This window comes from Elaeis guineensis, chromosome 1 (assembly GCF_000442705.2).
Source record: "Elaeis guineensis isolate ETL-2024a chromosome 1, EG11, whole genome shotgun sequence".
NCBI lineage: Eukaryota > Viridiplantae > Streptophyta > Magnoliopsida > Arecales > Arecaceae > Elaeis > Elaeis guineensis.
Genome location: NC_025993.2, coordinates 119,648,515 through 119,670,419, shown reverse-complemented (window position 1 = coordinate 119,670,419; position 21,905 = coordinate 119,648,515). Strand labels below are relative to the sequence as shown.

The window sequence follows — 21,905 nt, the reverse complement described above, 5'->3', positions numbered from 1 at the left end:
CTAGAAAACGAATAAGTGATACTAGAAATTTGTGCATTTTGTTGTCATATTGTGAAAGAAACTTAAAGAAAGCTTGGCTTGGGTAAAAATATGTCAAGGCAATCCAATGCTCCTTTTTTTTTCTTTTTTTTTTTTAAACTCTGATCAGTCTTTATGAAATAGTTGGTAGATGTATGTTAAGGTGGAGGTATAGAGGAGGAACAAGATTTAGGTATGAATCCACCACCATCCATAGGGTATACCAGCTACTAAGGTTTGGTAGTCATCTTTACATCTGATTCATTCCTTTTAAATAAGTCAAATTACAGTCATGTGGACTCCGAATTCATCACATAGTATGTTAGTATTGGCCACACATGTGGGTGTGAGCAGGAGCAGATCCAGAAAGAAAATTAAGATCACAAGCCACCACATTGAAGCATGTGTTGTATATATCTAGTTCAAAGAAATAACTAAGCCAATTTCATATGCAGAAATCCAAATCCCAAAAAATAAGCACCATGGTTTATAAATGCTCAACGGTTACAAAACCTGACACAATGGTAATGTATAAGCTATTACATCAGAACAAGATAGCACTTAGCTTTGATGTAACTGAAAGTTAATACTTTTCTGCCAATCTAGCAGTGACAGCTCTAAGTTTGGAGTAGACTTTAGCAGCAGGTGACCCTAAAATTAGACTACTTAGTGAATCCCTTGCAACCTTAATGTTTAAAAAAGATCCGAGGATGTGGATCTTAGTATCAGCAATGACAATCCGGGTCCTAGTAGAATTTTCAATGGCAAACTTTGTCTTGCCCCCTTTTCCTGATAGCCTACCAATAGCTCGTGATAGGTGCTCCCCACGAAGCGTCTTCACATCCTTGATCTCGAAAGAGTCCACATAGAGATCATCCAGACGCAATAAAGCAATGGCATCGGCAATATCAAATCCTAGCATGAAAGCATGGACAAAGTCGGCACATTTCTGCAGGTTACTCACATCTGGTGTATCAGATCGCGTCTTGAGTTCCACTCTCCGAGCCTAAGCAAACCACAAAATACATGTAAGAAGAAGAGGATAAAGGGGTCAGCAGGGGAAGAATTAAAAAAAATGTAATGGACAATAAAAAAGAAAAGCTAATCCAATCCTCAAAAAAAAAAAAAAATACTGCACGTTATCACTGAGAACAGAATATCTAACAGCACGATCAGGAGAATGACAAAACATGAGTGAAGAGCCAAGCCACCTAATATTTATAATGCAAATGGCACGTTCATCTTTTCTTTACCTCTTTTTTTCTTTTTCTTTTCTTTTTTTTTTTTTCAGAGCAACCAAGGATTTGAACCTTCCTGAAAGGCAAGCCCTTTGGGGTGAGGTGCCAACCAATGCTAGCAGTTGTTGACCACCTTCATCTTGTTGTAAGCTATGAAAAATAGCAAAATACATATCAAGAGTTCACTACATAATCAAATTAACTTTATTAAAATGTCACTTTTCTGCAAGACAAGCATTTATGTTTTAGATACATAAGAAGTTATGTATTTCTAGACTCATCCATGGACAAGCTACAACCTATGAAGCCATTCTGGCTGAATTGGAATCTTAGATTGTGTGACCCATAGCTTGAATGTAATTATCTAAATTAAACACTCCATCTAGATTCTTTCAGGTCTTGGAATATAAGAGGGGTGCTCCTAAGTTACAAGGGTAACTATGACCAAGAAATAAATTTCCCTCTGACCAACTAGTTACCCAAGTTTCAAGTAAGGTTTTTGCAGTATGAGGTTAACTTGCTCAGGAAATAGCAATCACGTGACGTCAGGTTGGCAGTTGCATAAATCTCTTAATGTATTCTTCCTACATTGATCCATAAATAAATCCCGTAATGTATAAATCCCGTAATGTATTCTTCCTAGATTAATACATCAAGTCAATCTGTTCAACTGGGCATTAGGAAGGAAGAAAACAGATTTAGACTGAGCATGAAATCAGTTTGGCATACTTAGGCAACTGGCTTGAAATCCTTTTAGTCTCAATAGTGAGTGGTGTTCATTCCCCTACGCCGATACCCAGAATGCAAGAATGTAGATTTAACATCACATTAAACCTTAATCTAGTACTAGGTATAAGCAATTTATTAAAGCCATTAAAGGTTTCATTTAGTTTTCACAGAACAGCAGTTAGGGGAGGTGAAGCTTTTCCATCATCAGATTATAGAGGAAAAAAAAATGCTATAAAACATATTTCATCAAAATGTTCAGAAGCTACAAAATGGCTTCCAAAAACCTTCTGGCAGTCGAGAAAAATGGAGTGCCCAATACGCTCCTTGTAAAGTGTAAACATCACTTATTCAGTAAATCTACCACTAAAATTTATGCCAGATCACCAGTATTGGGGTTTGACCATACAAATGCTAAAGCCCCAGAAAAAAATAACTAATGACTGGGGAAAGAATTTATTTAGACAGCAATGGATAAAGAAGAAAATTGTGATTTTAGTTCAAAGGCTGAAAGGAACTGAAGGGATGTAATTTCAACTTAGATATGAAAGAGTGATAATAACAAAGAACCAAAGTAGAGAAGAAATCATTTAGGAATCCATCCAAAATAAGAAATGTTACTTATATTCTAGAAATTTTTGTAAATATGGACATATTGAATACATATGATTTAGAGCTATCCAAGTAGTCCCCAATTCTAATTAACTTCAATGCAGTTTTTCTTTGATGAAAACTTTAATATTAAATCTAGTACATGATCTAAATTTAAAAATAAAGAAATTGAAAAAGATGCAAGGAGCAGGAAACAGACTACTGCAAAAATTTGCTACCAAACTATAAAGTTTTAAACCTCCACTATTTCCTCGGCATGTGATCCACCTAGAAGAAATATTCTTGGTGGTTGGTGTAGCGGTATCAAAAACACTTTATTAATGGATATCAATTTTTGAGGAGCAAAAGACCATCTATATCCAGCCTTAACAAAGGCTGATCTTTTCCATTTCCTCTCTCCTCGAATCAACTAAAATTTTCCAACATGCTCCATGCCTTAAAGCTTATAGAAAGTTGTTAACAAAAGGGATTCCCATAATTCAGGTAGATTGGAATAATTTTCAAGCTTCAAATGATGTCTAGCTACACTCTTTAAGCCCTAACAAAAGCACAAAACTTCACTGCACAATTGATGTCTGCATGAGATATTATGCCATTGGAAAGTAAGACATAGCAATAATCAAATGCTTGCACAAAAGATAAAATACATAATGAATAAATTAATAAAAGGGGACTGGGATGAGATTTGGGTTTCATGGAAGGAATCCCTTCACGAGTACATATCAAACGCAGCCAAACTTTTCTTGCAGTCGCAGTATACAAAATAATTATCTCATACTATAAAGATTTTTAAAAAAATCTCATTAAAAAGTCTTTTTTTTTTAATAAATTTCCGAAGGCAAAACCCTAACTAAGTTCAGCAGTTAAAAATCAAAAGTTCCATCTGAATTCCATCTCAAATAATTAACACAATTCCAAACACAAAAATTAAGAATTCTCACCTCTACAACTCTGCATACAAAATCCCATCCCAGATCTCATCACATAATTGAAATATATAACTAGAAAGACTAGTAAAAATCAACCCTAATCCAATAAATTGGATGACTGAATGCTGAACAAGAGGAGGAGAGAAAGCAATCATACCTTGAGATTCATACGTATGTCGATCTTCATCTGCTCGTAGACGGGGGTGTAGATCTCCATCCAGTTCCTCTTCAGGGGTGCATAGCGGTGGGGCGGGACCGCCACCTTCCGGAACTGGACCTTTCCGTCAGACATCTCGTGGGGCTTCAATGCCTCGAACTGAGGGCGAGCAGCAGCCGGAGCCGGCGCCGCCGTCGCAGCGAACGAAGCTCCCCCCGCCTCGACCTTCATGGCTGCCATATCCGAAGGAGAAGTGGTAGGGTTTCCAGAAGTGGCGCTGCCGGATATTTGGGGTGAGGGTTTCGAGCGCCAGAGGTGATAGTCAGATGCGAGGTCGGCTGTCGAGGGAAAGAGAGGTAGGGTTTGGAGGGCTTCCAGCTCTAAATCAGAAAGCACGTGCGATATGCAAGTAATGAGATGGAGCTGTTTTTTTTTTTTTTTTTTAATACAAACAGGTGTTTACACCTACGGAAGGTGAGTATATCCTAAAAAATCTAAAAATAAAATATAATAAATATGGATAAATTTGATCTTGATACTGGATTCAATTATCAATATGCTCAGTCACATAGAAGGCAATCCAACTAGCACTATTATTCACCTCTTGAAAGATATGCTGAATAGAAACCGCAGTGAAATTAGAAAGGTAAGTCCGAATACCCCGAATAAGCATCTCCGACTGCATCGTGTCGCTTCGAATTCAGCCTATCACAATAGCAAAGTCTTCCTCAATAATGATCCTCTCCATCTACAGCTTTTGCCGGGCATAGATAGTGCCAACCCAAGCAGTGCAAAGCTTAACACCTTAGATAGATGGCTCAAAGGGATATGATCTCCCCACCGCTAGCAATCCATGGATGATAAAGCCAACACTACCTCTGTCAACTCTCACACTATCGTTAAAGTTTATCTTGATATGCCCCTGAAAGAGGGGGCCCCAAGAAATGAAGATAATCCTCTTGATCGCTGCGAAAGCAGCATGGGGGCTCCAGAAATCAAAAGCATCAAGGGGTATAAAATGAGTCAGGATAGAATTAGGCCGACTTGATTTGAATTCAAATATGATCATATCAAAATTCTATAATAAAAGTCCTATACCAATAATTCAAGTCATTGAATATGATCTATTAACTCAAAATTATTTGCATACAAAAAATCATATGATTTGAAGACTCCTAGTCTATTTATATAATAATAAATTAGATAGTTTAAATAAAATTAAATTAAATATATTTTTTGATTACTTGATGCATAGATAAGGATCTTCAAATCATATGATTTTTGATGCGCAAGTAGTTTTTGAGGCAGTAGATCACATCCAACAGCTTGAATCATCAATATAAAACCTTCATTGTCCAATTTTGATCTTATCAGATTTGAGTCCAAATTCAATCAACCTAACCCAAATCTACCCCTATATATTATATTATATTAATTATTAATATGCTTAAATTATATTATGTAATCACTATAAGAAATTTGATTTTTTGCGACGAAATTTTTTTGTTGCTAAAAATCTTATTTTCGTCGCTAATAGTATTTGCGATGAAATATATCGTCGCTAAAAATTTGTAGAGAAAGCCTCGTAGCAAAAGACCTTAGCGACGAAAATATTTTATTTCGTCGCAAAAAATAGTAAACCCAGACGACGAAGTTATGTACTGTATTAGCGACGAAAATATTTTGTCGCAAGAGCTTAAATTTTCGTCGCTAAAATTGCAACGAAAAAAAATTTCGTCGCTAAATATTTTGATTAAAAAAAATTTTTTCTTATTTTTTGCGATGAAAATTAATTTCGTCGCAAAACTTAGCGACGGATTTCGTCGCAAAATAATTTGTCGCAAAAATTTCGTCGCAAAAATTGCGACGAAAAAAAATGTTCGTCGCTATAATTGCGACGAAAGAAAATTTCGTCGCTATAATAGCAACGAAATAAAATTTTCGTCGCTAAAAGGACGACGAAATAAAAAAATTTTGTCGCTATAATTGCGACAAAATAATAATTTCGTCGCTATAATTGCAACGAAATAAAAATTTCGTCGCAAAAAGTTTAAATTTTTAGCGATGAAACTTTTTTCGTCGCAAAAATAGCAACGAAATAATTTTGTCGCAAAAATTGCGACGAAAAAAAAATTTCGTCGCTATAATGGCGACGAAATAATAATTTCGTCGCTATAAGGACGACGAAATAAAAATATTCGTCGGCATAATTGCGACGAAATAAAAATTTCGTCGCAAAAGTTATAATTTTTAGCGACGAAACTAAGACTTTCGTCGCAAAAATAGCAACGAAATAAAAAATTTCGTCGCAATGAATAATAAATGTTTTATTTTTTTGGGTTCACAAATTTTTTTGCGACGAAATTAATATTTCGTCGCTAAAATAAATTTTGGATAAAAAATAAAATTTTTATTAATTTTTCAAAAAAACCTGCTCAAATACAAATTATCTGATCAAACATATTTTAAATAAACAGTATGTTAACACAATAAAAATATTCTAAGTCAAAAGACCAATTTCAAATAACAAAAAGTTTCATAACCATCTTTGTCATATACAAAAATATAAGTCCATACACCATTTTAAATTTAAAATAAGTACAAACTAAGTATGATCTGACTCATTGGCCTCGTTCCCTCCTTCAGGCGTCGATCCCTGACCCGATACGTGTCGCGATGGTGGTGCAGAGGCGGCATCATGTGACTGTAGAGGTGCTAACTCAGAAGCATCAATACCGAGCCATCCCGCCACCGCAGCTACGATCCTCTCGAGCATCTGACTACGATTCATCCAGTAACTAATCTGATCTTGCATCATGCTCATGGATGTCCTAACTGCCTCTGGCACCGATGCATCATCAGACCGGCCGGATGACGAACTGCGTGATTTTTTGGACCGCATGCTATGACCAGATCCTAGCTGCCGCCCGAGGACGGTATCCAAAATCGTATCATCTGTCATCAAACAAACCTGCTGCGATCCAGTATCACCATCAGATCCCACCTCCCTCGTCGCCTGCTCTCTCAATTCTAACATTTTTTTCTTCACAATAAACCAAAAAAAATCATAATTTTTTTCAAACTCTTTAAAAGTATTCAAAATGTAGAGTAATGATACTTACATGACGCTGCCTCGCCTCCTCGGTCACGAACTCGCCACTCTTGTTTTGATAGAATTTAGCATAGGCGTCGACTCCGGATAGTCCCTGTTCAAACAAAAAAAAAGAAAAAAAAGATATAAAAATAATATAAATATTTAATAGAATCAATCTTGCGTGTGCAAAAAAATAACGTACCATCCTCTTCATTCCCTGTGCAAAAGAGGCACTTCCTTACGTGTGAATAGAATCAATCTTGCTCCTATTCACCTTATTCGCCTCCGATCGTCGCTACAAAATACATACAATTATAACCAATAAAGGACATAACATAATTAAAAAAACTTGGAACACTAGACATACCTGAAATGCCTCACTTCTAAAATGCTCACATAACCACCGCCAATCGTCACTAGACCCAGCCCAATTTCTGTATGGCTGGGTCACAGGATCAATCCCCTTCGCCTGCAGCTCATTGCAGTATTTATGAAGCCTACATCGCCGATCTCTGTATCTATTTGCAGCCATTTTGAGAATACATGCCGTCACTTCTTCGTCAGTGCAATCCTCGAAGTCAATATTATCCTACACAGTAATCATACCAAAAGGCAAATACATGAAATTATTCATATAATAAAAAATTTATTTATATAATCAAAAATAATATGGATCATGTAATGATATGCAAGACATCCAAATTTAATTCTTACCCTGATGTGAGAGACTAGAGCATCACGGTATCGAGGAGCTACATGCTTGAAACTTTCAGCAGCCCACGGAAAATGATTCCACATATACAAACTGATCTCATTTGCGATGATACTAGCCTCTGTGCCAACCGGATGATCTCGAAATATATGTACCTTTGATTTTTCATTGTGTGTATGCACATATTTTTCCAAAATAAGACCCCTACTAGGACCACGCACTGCACGTCGATGCTGTGTTCCTACATGTAAAAATTGATGAAATGAACATATATCATGTATCACTAAATGCATATAACAAAAAAATATATATGGTTTATAAATTGATAGAGATGTACCTGTAAGAGGATGATGCTGCGGTACCATGGCCTCCGACTGGGCAAGCTCTGGCTGAGCACTAGGCGGCTCTGTGGACTCGGACAACTGAGTCTCATCTAAATCCTCTGACTCATCATGCAAAATGCTAAAGTGAGGATGTGTATCATCAAGCGGAGCCTGCTGCCTACCCCGTGAATGTCTACGTCCAGGACCAGTCATGATGCTGCAATGATTAAAATAATTTAAATCAGTAAGTAATCAAAAAAACTCAAGTATTACATGATATAATAAAAAAAAATAAATTGAATTACTTATTCATATTAATTATTGTTCTCAGATTCTGAACTCGTGTCCATATATTCATCTTCGACGGGAGTCATAGAAGACTTCGATCCTGAAGTACTATCATCATTGTCGTTAACGAAGTCATTATTGGATCGTGCTCGTATCCGTGCCCTTATGGATGATCCAACAACAGAAACATCCTCAGGTTCATAGTCGTCTCTTTGTAATTGTCCTATGTCAATCGTATCATCTGGCACTAATATGTTATCTGGTGCTTGCATTTGATATGCTTCATTTTCAATAATTGCACAGACTTCATTCTCAAGATGTTCATCGTTCGGGCATGTGAAAAGTGCAGGATCAAACAAATGCCTATGCTGAGCCCTTATTGCAACTCGCCAAGGCTCTTTCATTTTGTTATCATCAATATACCACACTAGTCTTGCTTGCTTTACAAAAATATAAGGATCACTTTCATACCATACATGACCAGTGTGGATACTGATGAGTTGAGGATCTATAACAATTGGCCTGTGTCATCCTAAGTCATACCATCGACACTTGAATAACACAATCCATCGAAGACCACTATATCTCAACTCTATAACCTCATGCAGAACACCAAAAAAATTTATTATTTCACCCTTGTGCTCGCCCTCCACGCTTATTCCACAATTCTGTGTGATTCGATCACGATCGCGATCTTCCGTTAAGAATCGCACACCATTGATTATGCATGCTGAATATACTGATACACGTCTGTCAGGTTTTCGTGCAAGTGCAGCTAAGTCATTACTGATACAGTTAGGATTGTCTATACGTAGCTGAGCTATCTACAATTAAAAGAATAATAAGCAGGTTAAATTTGACAAAATAAATACTATATAAACAAACTTTTAATCATGGATGAACATGAACATAACTTACCCGTTCGTCAAACCATGATGCGAATTGATTCCTATGTCGTGCCGCTGCTAATGTAGGATTACTTCTTCTGAGCTCACTTTCGTGTTCTCTGAAGTGATACAGTAATACCATGTATATTTTAATTTAGAGTTCACGTGCATTCATTGATATATCAACAAATAAAAATTAAATGTATATACTCACATCATGTAGGCTTCTACCTCCTCGCAATTGTTTAGCACATACCAATGCATGTCATCCGTTTCTTGTGGTGTCAACATTCGAAAATCTTTTTTACCATATGGTCGGGCAACATTGGAGAACACGGACAATCCATCGGTCAGAATCTCGTCAACATCAATATTTCGCTGTGGCCTTGTAAATTTGGTCTCCACTCGTCGAAGGTACATAGAGCAGAACGTCAGACATTCATTCATAACATGTGCCTCTGCTATTGAACCTTCAGGCCGTGCTTTGTTAGTGACGGCACTCTTGTATTCACGCATCTCCCTATTCAATAAATTATCAATTGATATCACATATAATAAAAATATAATAATGAATAATAAATATTACAATATCATGCAATTACCTTTCAATTGGGTACATCCATCTTGTATGTACTGGCCCACCCAATCTAGCCTCATGTGGAAGATGAACAGAAAGATGCACCATGATATCAAAGAAGGCGGGAGGGAATATCATCTCGAGCTTACAGAGAGTAATGATAATCTTCTTCTCCAATATGTCGATCTGACTTCGTCTCAATGTCTTCGCACATAAGTCTCGAAAATAAGTTCCCAGATCAAGTAACGCATCACACACATTATCCGGCAACAATCCGCGCAAACCAACTGGGAGCACATGCTGTAGAAGTACATGACAATCATGACTTTTCATCCCGACGATCTTCCCATCTTTCGACTTGATGCACCGTTTCAAGTTTGAGGCGTATCCATCAGGAAACCTCACTGATCTCAAATATGAAAGAAATTGATTTCTCTCTCTTCGATTCAGTGTATAACATGCCAATGGCTTCACCAGCCTATCCCCTCGTCGAATCAAATGTAATTCCTTTCTAATCCGCATATCCTCTAAGTCAAGACGAGCCTTCACGGTATCCTTTGTTCTTCCTTCGATATTGAGAATGGTATAAAATACATTATCAAATATATTCTTTTCAATATGCATGACGTCAAGATTATGTCGAAGAAGAAGCATTTTTCAATATGGAAGATCAAACAACTTGCTCTTTTTTCTCCAATTTTCGATACTTGTTCGCACCCCTACTTGGCTGGCCAGACCCTTACCAAATATGACATCCTGTGGGTTTGGTAACTGATTTAAAATATTGTCCGTAGACCAGAATCTTGGCTGCGCACGTCGTTCATGCTTGCCATTGAACTTAAGACTTCTCCTCCATCTATGATCATCTGGCAAGAAACGTCGATGGCCGGTAAAATAAATCTTTCCGCGAATACGGTCCGATGTAATATCATCGTTACAAGTTGGGCATGCTTTATACCCTTTTGTACACCATCCAGAAATATCGCCATATGCAGAAAAATCGTTAACTGTCCAAAGCAATGCTGCATGCATACGAAAGATGCCTCCTACAACATGATCATATGTTTTGCATCCTTCTTCCCATAAATATTGTAACTCTTCGATCAATGGCTCTAAAAATATGTCTATGTCTCTTCCAGGGGCACGGGGACCCGGGATCAACAAGGCCAATAGATTAAAAGGTGATTTCATGCACTTCCATGGTGGTAAATTATAAGGAAATACCATAACAGGCCACATACTATAAGCAGTACTAAGATTACCATATGGATTAAATCCGTCTGTTGCCAACCCTAGCCTGACATTTCGTGAATCAGCTGCAAACCATGGATGTTCACGATCAAAATATTTTCATGCATCTCCATCTGATGGATGTCTCATGACATCATCGTCCATATTATTTACCTCCTTATGCCACCGCATGTCACAAGCAGTATGCCTCGACATGAACAATCGACGCAATCGTGGTGTAATCGGAAAGTACCGCAGAATCTTGCATGGTATTTTCTTTTTCTTCTTATCCTTACCACGACTTTCTTTCCATCTGCTTGAATGACAAATTGGACATGCTTGTAGATCTTGTTTATCCTTCCGAAATAGAACACAATCATTCGGACATGCATGTATCTTTTCACAGCGTAGGCCCAAGTCATCGACTCCCAAACCGAATCCTTTCAATAATTTTTTGGCTTCATAATGACTTGACGGAAGTAACTCTCCCTCTGGCAGTAAGTCCTTCAAAAATTTGAGCAACCAATTAAACGAGTTGTTTGACCACTTACCAAGTGTCTTCATGTGTAATAACTTTATTACGGCGGACAACAGAGAGTACTTCTTACAACCATGATAAACATCACTTTGTGCATCTCTTAATAGACGCTCGAATCTATCATTTATAGATATATTAATGTCCTCTTCAGCTTCTTGTCTCGGAATGGAATACTGATGTTTTGCTCTCGCTTCTACATTTACTTCAAATAATTTCGGATGAAGATCCTCTAAATTTTTTCTATCTTCTTCACCAAGTGTTTGTCTTTCACGACTGCATGATCCACCGACTGACGACAGATTTATGGGACTCCTGGACAACATGTTCGAGCTAGTCGGCAAATCTTCACCATGACAAGTCCATCTCTTGTAAGTCACATCTATACCGTGTTCGTATAAATGATTCTGAATGTCCGATAAGCTACACCAAAATAAATTCCTACATCGACGACATGGACAACGAGCTTTCCCATCTTCTCTAGTATGATTGGACGCCACATTCATAAAAGTCGTCACACCCGTAATATACTCGGGACAGAACTTATCACGCAAAGACATCCAACCACGATCCATACCTACATATTTATGATGCAAACTATACAATCAATTTTATGTAATAATAGTTGACTAACGCCTTATATCTCCTACCTATAGGGTGATGGTCCTATTCCATTCAGGAACGTAAGAATTTAATATTGCAATACATGTCTTGTATACCAAAAAAATTTCGGCAGCATTTCGACGCAGTTCTCCAGATACACAAGCATTAAAATTATGCTATGTATCCAGAGAACATGATCGAAAATACCGACAAAACTCTGCGATATACAAGCACATGTGTTGCAATATTAAATTCATTCACGTGCCCAAACTGTCCACGAGGACAATTCGAGAATAGTGTGTAAAGCACCAATATTTTTTTCATAAAAAAAAATATTGGTTTTTGCACGCTATCCTCGAACGGAAATTCTAAGGCTTATAAATTTAGAGAGCTTTGAAAGAAAGACAAGCTTTAGTATCAGGTAGCGCTGTAAATGTAGTAAACCGTATAGAAAAGAAGTATAGGTGTATATCGTGCACATATGGCAAGGAAGATAACAAGCTTGCAGATAGAGGATGCAACACAGTTTAAAAATAGCTAATTTCTACAGTTACACTAGCAACATGAACAAAATATATATATATATAAATAAAATAAAATAAGGTAGATAAAGATTAGCCCAGCTCATTTATAAGGTAAATTGAAATTCCTTGAGTTTGTATAGTTTGCAATCCATAATACCATATGGTTCACCAAAAAGTCACATTTCCTTAACGAAGTTAATGACAGGATGATGACCAACAAGTTCTACAGACTATCTGTTACCAGGACACCACAAGCTTCATAATATTTCCTCAGCATAGCATTGTGAATCCAATTGGAATGCCAAAACTAAAGCAAGGAATTTTCCTAGCCAACCACCAAAAATATCTGCATGAGAAATTTCATCAAGAGCTAATCCTCCGGTAGTTGTTAGAGATTTGTCACCTTAGTGTGAGGTAGAATGACATTCTCTTTCAGTATTTTCAATCTCATTCTCTTATCAATGCGATTAAGAAGAACCAACAAACAGAAATGAGATCATCAAAGTGACCAACATAATGGGATAAAAGACAAACGTAAGCCAATGCAAATATTATGCTTCTCCTCCCAGCAAACAGAAAATACAGAAATATATGTTTGCACCCAGGAAGAACATGAACCCGATTCAAGCCGGTTACTGGTATTTTATTTTTTGTCATGTATTTCCCCTAATTAATCCCAATCCCACAAGATAAGAAGATAAACTATGAAGGATCAAAATATTTGAACAACAACAACAACAACAATAATAATAATTGAAAAAAAAAACTCAGCATTTACACTCCAAAATTGCAGAAAGGATTCTATTGGTCCTTCAAAACCCTAGATCCAGAATCGTGGAAGGGCACAAAACCTCGGAGATGATCTGGCACGACCGAAACCTGGCGGTCCGGTTCGCAGCACCGGAGGCGACGAGGAGGAACAGGAGGAACTCCTCCAGGAAGGCACCAGAGGCGGCCGCGTCCTTGGCGTCGGGAAGGGCGGCGAAGGTGGAGACGAATCGGACGGTGCGCTCGGTGGCGAGGGAGCGGCGGGCGCAGTCGAAGAGAGGGGTCAGGGCTCGGGCGAAGGAAGGGAAGAAGAGGCCGGGAGGGGCGGAGGAGCGGAGGGCGGAGAGCTCTCTCAGCTTCCGGGTGTGCACGGCGTGGGAGAGCCGGCACTCGTCCAGAACCCTCGCGATCTCGCGATCTCGCGATCGCGCGGCGGTGCCGGCCCGGCGGCGACGCGGCGGTGGCGGCCCGGCGGTGACGCGGCGGCGGCTGCGGCGGCCCCACGAAAACAAAAAAAAAACACAGACTGAGAAAGGGAGGGAGAGGCCAGAGAAGAGGGATTGGAGGGAGGCGGGAGAGAGGGTGGCGAGGCGGGAGGGAGATGGCCGGCAAGCTGGGAGGTGGGCTCGATCAGCGACGGGGGGCGGGCTCGAGCGGCGACGGTGGCGGGGAGGGAGGGCTCGACGGCGGTGGGGAGGGAGAGAGAGAGAGGATGGTGGCGGGGAGGGAGAGGACTTACCGGGAAGACGACCGGCGACCGGGGAACGACGACTGTCGCCGGAGATCGGGGAGGGAGAAGATTTGGATGACCGCGGCGGAGATCGGGCCGGGAGGGAGATCAAGCTGTTTTTTCAATTAGGGCAGAATACCTTCGGTTTTATTTTTAAGTAAAACATATTTAGCGACGAAATAAATTCGTTGCTAAAAATAAATTTTCTGTCGCCAAAAAATTTGATTTTTTGCAACAAAAATATTTTCGTCGCAAATGATTAATTTTTGGCAACGAAAATTTAATTTCGTCGCAAATGATCGGAAAATCAAGTTTCTCGCAACGAAACAAATATTTCGTCGCTAAAAATTAAATTTTTGGCGACGTAATTATTTTCGTCGCAAAAAAAAATTTAGCAACGAAAAATTTTTCCGTCGCCAAAAAAAAAATTTTTTGCGATGAAAAAACTTTCGTCGCTAAAAATCAATTCTAGCAACGAAATTTAAATTTTCGTCGTAAAATATTCAAAAATTTTTTAATAAAATAAAATTTAGCGACGCAATAGTTTCGTCGCTAAATATAAATAAAATTGGTCACAAAAGTCTTTTTTTTTAGCAACGAAAAATCAATTTCGTCGTAAAAAATATAATTTTTTGGCGACAAAATTTTTTTTGTCGCAAAAAATAAATTTTTAACTACGAAAAAAAATATTTCGTCGCCAAAAAAACTATTTTTTGCAACGAAAAAAAATTTCGTCGCTAAAAATGAACTTCTAGCAACAAAAAAAAAAATTTTCGTTGCAAAAGATATAACTTTTTGCAACGCAATTTTTTTCATCGCAAATATCTAATTTTTGGGGACGAAATTTAAATTTCGTTGCAAAAGCCTACTTTTTTGCGACGAAAAATATTTCGTCGCTAAAATTTCGTCGCAAAAAATCAAATTTTCTGTAGTGAATATATGTCACCTATTGTGTGATACATATTTTATAGCTATTATGGATGACTGTCATCCAATTGATCGATATTTTCATATTAATATGATAGTGGATTTTGTATGAAATTCCATTTGATCATTGATGTTCCAATAAAAGGTAGATTTTTTGATATATATTCAAGCGTCTCCAAATAATTTTGGCCTTGGTTCTAAGTACAAGACAATAGTCTAGCCAAGGATAAGAAAAGGATTTCTTTTCTTTTTTACTCAACTCGCATATCAAGAAAAATAAAGAATTATAGAAACACGGTTGTTAACCTCTTTTCTTTTGCTAATTAAATCATGAAATGGATTATAATACCTTTGCTTATAGGAGTGAAGATCATCCGTAGAAGATCTAAGTGATATTCATTTTTTCATTGGAAGAAATTATAGTTTTTTCAAAATAGTTATGACTCATAAAATAGCTAAGATTTTTTTTAAACTAGATCTCAACTTGTACATCAAATTTATCTTCAATGAGTTAGCCTAATACTTTCAAGATTGTTGGCTATGTAGAATTTTTTTTTTTTTTTGAGAAAAAAACTTTGACCATTTTGTTTTGAGGTCTAAAAGTCATCATATACCCTAATTCCCTCACATGTCAAACTTTTAGAGCTAGACATAGTATTGTAAGTCTCAAAGATTTACCTAATTTCAAAAAAAAAAAAAAACAATTCAATTAATGTCATATAGGAAAGGTTATAGACTCCAAAAGTTTTGATGCATAATTTGACTTTCAAATGGGTGTTGCTTTCACACTATGCAAAGCTATTCAAAATGGCTAGAGTATTCTGCAATGGGTTGATATTCTCTTGTGTCAAGAGTAATTTAAATGTGTATTATATATCTTACACTTGGATCCAAGGACAAAATTATCCAAGAACTCTTAGTTGTGTATCATTTTACAAAACAAAACAAAACATTTTATCTTTCCTTTAAAATCAACAATTAAGTATATTTTCAATATAAAATTCATAATTTGAGACATATGCTTTTAAGTTCTAGGGGATGGGGTAGCTCTGCTGCCTCCTGTTCACCTTAAAAAAAAAAAAAAGTTCTAGGTTATGTAAAAGAATCTGGTCAATCCACTTCGATATTACCTGCAAGGTTATTTGGAATCTTGCATTTGAAGACACCACAATTGAAGTTGCATACGGTAGCTATGTGATTCAATCTACATTTTTTTATTTTGAAAGGTGGCAGATTGTTTGGGCGGATGCAATCACAAAAAATATGGTCACCCAATAAATGAGGTGCTGAATTTACCTTTATTCTTGATTGTTATAAAATATTCTTTATATTTACCAATAAGTGCCCCACATTCTAGTGATAACTATTTACTCAATAATATATGTTACTAAACTTAAAAATCAAAATTAGAATTATGAAAATCTAGAGCTTGTAAGGGAGCAAAATCATAATATTTCACTTAAAAAATAGTTCTTGAAATGATAAAATAATAAAGCTAATCTTTAATAAAAGCATGTCCATGTCATCCAAAGTGTTTTTAGATGCGATCAGCATGTCTGGAGTTCTTGGTCAAAAGTAAAATCAATTCTCAAAAATAATATACAAATCTAATAGCCAAAGAGCAAGACTGCAATAACTAGTAAAAAAGAATAGAAACAAAATTAGAAGATTGAATTTTTACTAGAACAATCTAATGAACAAATAATTCATTAATTATAGGGTTAAGGAACTTTACCCAAAAAAGAGAAGGAAAAAAAAAAGAATTAAGATTGATGAAAATGCGGATATGATCTATCAAAAATAATAAATAAAAAGAAAACCTTAAAAATATAAAAAAATAAATTTGATATATTAAAAATACAAGAGAAAGCAAATCCGATCTATTAAAAATATAATAAAAACTCTAACAATTTCATCTAAGAAAACCTTGAAAAGATGTTAACAAAGAGAGAAAAATTTGCCATGGTAAATAAGGGGGATGGCAAGTGGATCGATATATGGATGGTCCGCTGATTCTTCCTCTCTCCATTTAATCAACAAGTTATCTATGGATAGGGCTACCAGTTTTAGGGCTAAGGTAGAGTTGTTGGTGCACACCCTCCAAAATAGAGGCTACTTGGTAGGTTGGAGATTTGTTGTAAACAGTAATTTTGTTGAAAGAAGCAATTAAGAAGGGACATTGAGGTAGTAACCAAATAGCCATGGGGATTTTAGAGGAGATGGCAAAGATGAAGGAAAAGAGGTGAAGAAAGTGGAAAGAGGAAGAAAAACAGTGGCATGATGGAAAGGAAGGAGGTAGCCAGGTAGGTAAGAATGTGGTGAGCTGCAGTATAGTAATTGGATAAGAGAAGTAGAAGGTCGGGCTCCATTGTATTCCTGCCCTGGTCAAAGGGTTCAAGTAGAACTAAATTCAATCTAAATCATTTGTTCCTATCAAAATATATATTAAAGGACTTTTGGTAGTTAAGCATTTTTTATCGTTAGGTCACACTAGGAAAATTAAGATAATAGTTGTTGAGTTTTTTCTAATTTATCTAGAATAATTATTATCTTGATCGAATTGTCCATGAGAAACTTTTTTTATTTGTCTTCTCGAAATTGCTTTACATGGGAAGGGGAGAATGGTTACAGAAGCTTTTGGTTTAAAATTTTCTCTCTCCTTTTTTTTTTCCTTCTCCTCTTGCCTTGTTGGCAAGGAAATGGAGTCTAATTTTCATAGAAAATATCTAGATGAATTTGATTGCGTCCCACCTAAATTTGATACACACACAAGTATCTAATTAAAAAAATATGATTGTGATTTGTTACTGAGCAAATTTTCAGATTCCCTTTTAGGAAGCGTTTGATTCGCAATTGAAATCAAAATCGGAACGAAAATAGATTGGAATCAGAATCAGAATAGTCAAATCATCTAAAATGTTTAATTTGTGATCGAAATTGGAATAGAAATGGATGATTTTTATTGATGCTGTTTGATCCATATAAAGATAGAAATCGAAGTCAATTCAAATTTTTATTTTTATTTTTAACTAATTTTTTTAAAAAATAATTATTTTAAAAATTAATATTAAATAAAAATTAAATATAATAATAATATCTTTAATTTTTTTTAAAATTAAACTAATAAATTGAATAGTTAAACTGATTTCCAGCTATGAAAGATGGACCAACCCTTCCAAATTATCTCGAAGCTGTGCTCCCTGTCCATGATAAATGGACCCAAATCAACCCCCAATCCCACCTACGTAATGGCTTGGATAGACCCCGCCCATAAGCTCCGCACCTGCCTCAACACTGCTGGCGACATCGAACCCACCTGGAACGACAAGTTCGTCTTCCGCCTCGACGATACCATTCTTCGCTTCAACACCGCTGCTGTCACTGTCAACATCTTCGCCGTCTGATCCCGCTTCCTCTCAGGCTTTGACACCCTCATCGTCACCGCCCGTGCCCTCCTCTCTGCCCTCTGCCCCTCCACCACCACTTGATTCGTCGTTGTCTAGGTCCATCGCCCCCAGTCCCTCCGCTCCCAGAGCATCATCAACCTCGACGTCTCCCTCCTCGACGCATATGTTCGCTCCTTTCCCATCTTCACCGAGCTCACCTCCGCCGTCGTCTGCAACAACACGCCCAAGAACAAAAGAGCACGACCCTCCGTCGATCGGCATGAGGCTGCAGTCCAGTCCAAGCTCGACTAGTGGCGGTCCGAGTTGCCGTCGGTTTCCAACGAGGAGCAGATGGCTCTCGAGGTCAAGCTCGCCAAGTGACGAGCCGAGCTATCGCCGCTCCTCGAAAAGAAGCGAGCCACCGATGGAGGAGGCCGAAGCAGCGGACTATCAGTGGAAGAGGCCGACGGGGTTGATAACGGAGCTTTTAGCTAAAAGAGGGTGGACCTCTCGGCATCACTGACAGACGATTTTTTTTTTTATCTCGTTCCATTGAAATGAGATTTTGATTTTTATTGAGGTGAGTTCGAATTTGGTTGCCAAAGAAATGAATCATTCTCATTTTTTTCTGAAATAAAAATTATAATAAATTTTTTTAACTAAATAATTAAAATAAAAATTATCTATTTTAATTTTTATTTCAGATTTAAATTATCCCAATCAAACGCATCTTTATTGTATTTCTTTGGTAAAACAGGTTCTCTTTTATTGTTGACATCATGCTCACCCTTTAGTATCCTTTCGCCTGGTGGGGCCGCCAGCCGCTGCCCAACAGCCCAACTTGTAGATTCCACCTCTGCACCAACCCCCAACGTGGTCCCTTCGCTACTTAGAGGGATCCGTCACCCCTAAACAAAAAAAAGAAAAACAAATACCTTCACTTAAAAAAATCCCCAACAAACAACCCTAACCTACTCATAATCCCACCCTGCAACCCTCTGCTGCCCTTTCGCTTCTTCACGGGTTGCGCCGTCACTTTAAAAAAAAAAAAAAAAAATCGAAAAAATCATCTATACCGATTCACAGAAACACCCTCATTATCTAAAATTACTAAAAACTTCTTAACCATTAAATCTTCAGTACAAAGTTCTCACCCTATCGGGCCTATCTAACCTCCCGGTTCCAAACAAAACCGAATAATCACGTGACACGTGGCCATAAATGTGAACCAGGGGACTAATAAATAAAATAGCCTTTTGCAGGTATCTATAGAGAAGAGCAAAAGAAATGGGCGTAAAACGGAAGAAAAATCTGCCGCTAATTCAACGATAAAAGCCCACAAGGGCGACTCCAACCCCGCCGCCCCCTTCTGCTACGTCTCCTTCCTCTCCTCCGCCTCCGGCCGAAACCCTGCGTCGATTGATCGATGGATGCGGCGGCGATGTCGCGGATCGGGCTCGCCGGACTGGCGGTGATGGGCCAAAACCTGGCCCTCAACATCGCGGAGAAGGGCTTCCCGATCTCCGTCTACAACCGCACCGCCTCCAAGGTCGATGAAACCGTCGGCCGCGCGTCGGCGGAGGGCGGCCTCCCCCTCATCGGCCACCACACACCCCGCGACTTCGTCCTCTCCATCGCCCGCCCCCGGTCCATCATCATCCTCGTGAAGGCCGGCGCCCCCGTCGACCAGACCATCGCCGCCCTCTCCCAGTTCATGGACCCCGGCGACGCCATCATCGACGGCGGCAACGAGTGGTACGAGAACACCGAACGCCGCCTTCGCGAGGCCGCCGCCCGCGGCCTCCTCTACCTCGGTATGGGCGTCTCCGGCGGCGAGGACGGTGCCCGCCATGGCCCATCCCTCATGCCCGGCGGCCACCTCCAGGCCTACCACAACGTCCAGGACGTCCTCGCACGCGTCGCCGCCCAGGTCGACGACGGCCCCTGCGTCACCTTCGTCGGCGAGGGTGGCGCCGGCAATTTCGTTAAGATGGTCCATAACGGCATCGAGTACGGCGACATGCAGCTAATCTCCGAGGCCTACGACGTCCTGCGCACCGTCGGGGGCCTCTCCAACAGCGAGCTCGCGGAGATCTTCGCCGACTGGAACAGCGGGGAGCTCGAGAGCTTCCTCATCGAGATCACCGCCGATATCTTTAGGGTCCCGGACGAGCATGGGGATGGCGAGTTGGTGGACAAGATCCTCGACAAGACCGGGATGAAGGGGACAGGGAAGTGGACGGTCCAGCAGGCGGCGGAGCTCTCCGTCGCCGCCCCCACGATCGCCGCCTCCCTCGACAGCCGCTACCTCAGCGGGCTCAAGGAGGAGAGGGAGGCCGCCGCGAGAGTTCTCGACCAGGCCGGGATAGGCGGCGAGGTCTCTGGGGCGTCTCTGGGACGATCGATCGACAAGAAGCGTCTCATTGACGATGTCCGCCAGGCTCTGTACGCCTCCAAGATCTGTAGCTATGCCCAAGGGATGAACTTGCTCCGGGCCAAGAGCGAGGAGAGGGGTTGGAACCTTAATCTCGGGGAGCTGGCAAGGATCTGGAAAGGGGGTTGCATCATTAGGGCGAGGTTTCTGGACAGGATTAAGAAGGCATACGAAAGGAACCGTGTGCTTGCAAACCTGATAGTAGACCCGGAGTTTGCGAGGGAGATGGTGCAGCGGCAGGGGGCATGGAGGAGGGTAGTGGGGATGGCAATTGAGGCTGGAATCAGCACTCCGGGGATGTGCTCCAGTCTGGCATACTTTGACACATACCGCCGGGCTAGGCTGCCTGCAAACTTGGTGCAGGCGCAGAGAGATTACTTTGGGGCGCACACCTATGAGCGTGTCGACCGCCCTGGGTCGTTCCACACTGAGTGGTCCAAGATTGCCAGGCAGAGCAAGGCTGGTGCAGGTGCCTTTAATTGAGGTGTCTGATGGTAATTCAGTAAACTGGAAGGTAGGTTTTCTTGATGTTGTTGTCTGAACCAATTCTAGTTAGTCTCTTGCTTTTAATAAACAGTTCATCTATTGAGGCCTGCCTGCTAAGAACAACTTTTAGTTTGGGTTATTTAATCAATTGTTCTGTGAGTTACTGATATTTTGTTTCCCTGCTCGTTCTTAGTTTCAGTTACTTCAAGTGCTTGTCTGGGTCATGTATTTTTGATGTTCTATTTGTAGCACTCTTTGCTTAGAATGCTCTGTATATTATCACAGATATGCCAATGTTTATTCTGGTTATGAGTTTGTAGATTGATTATTTGGTCATTCTGAAACCTCATTAATATTTGGAAAATCTTAACTAGTTTGTTTGTTAAAAGCTATGTTGAACTGCCTTAGAGTATTCTTTCTTTTTTCACAAATATCTGCATGTGATGACTTGATGGTTTCAGTTGCCCTAGCCTAGTTGATCAAATATTGCTAGCATAAAGTGTTTAGAAAGTACTATTTGGAACGGGCAGGGTCTAGACCTAGTAGAGTCAGGATTTAGCTTGAGTTTGTTTCTAGGTTGAAATGTGGGATAGAGATGAACCAGTATCTGTTTTTTATGGATTTGGACTTTAATAAACTCTTTACCAAGTTATGGCTGGCTTGTAAAGTAAACGTGTCATACATATCATAGAAACATCATCTCTTGGTCATCCTATTAACA

General features: G+C 39.2%; 3 protein-coding genes across 3 annotated transcripts; 1 reads left to right on the top strand and 2 right to left on the bottom strand.

The window, feature by feature from the left end:
• Positions 1 to 439: 439 nt before the first annotated feature.
• Positions 440 to 4,054, bottom strand: LOC105032436 (uncharacterized). The gene is made up of 2 exons (XM_010906888.4): positions 3,681 to 4,054; positions 440 to 1,024 (listed from the first exon to the last, which is right to left on the bottom strand). Exons 1-2 carry the CDS (start codon positions 3,918 to 3,920, stop codon positions 602 to 604), a joined length of 663 nt encoding a protein of 220 aa, XP_010905190.1. The 5' UTR covers positions 3,921 to 4,054; the 3' UTR covers positions 440 to 601.
• Positions 4,055 to 6,805: 2,751 nt separating this feature from the next.
• On the bottom strand, positions 6,806 to 7,610 carry LOC140854796 (uncharacterized). The gene is made up of 4 exons (XM_073250839.1): positions 7,489 to 7,610; positions 7,142 to 7,363; positions 6,977 to 7,069; positions 6,806 to 6,886 (listed from the first exon to the last, which is right to left on the bottom strand). The coding sequence occupies exons 1-3, from the start codon at positions 7,570 to 7,572 to the stop codon at positions 7,013 to 7,015; spliced, it is 363 nt and encodes a 120-aa protein (XP_073106940.1). The 5' UTR covers positions 7,573 to 7,610; the 3' UTR covers positions 6,806 to 6,886; positions 6,977 to 7,012.
• An 11,948-nt stretch (positions 7,611 to 19,558) lies between these two features.
• On the top strand, positions 19,559 to 21,353 carry LOC105032435 (6-phosphogluconate dehydrogenase, decarboxylating 1, chloroplastic). The gene has a single exon (XM_010906887.4). The coding sequence runs from the start codon at positions 19,691 to 19,693 to the stop codon at positions 21,179 to 21,181; it is 1,491 nt and encodes a 496-aa protein (XP_010905189.1). The 5' UTR covers positions 19,559 to 19,690; the 3' UTR covers positions 21,182 to 21,353.
• The last annotated feature ends 552 nt before the right edge of the window (positions 21,354 to 21,905 follow it).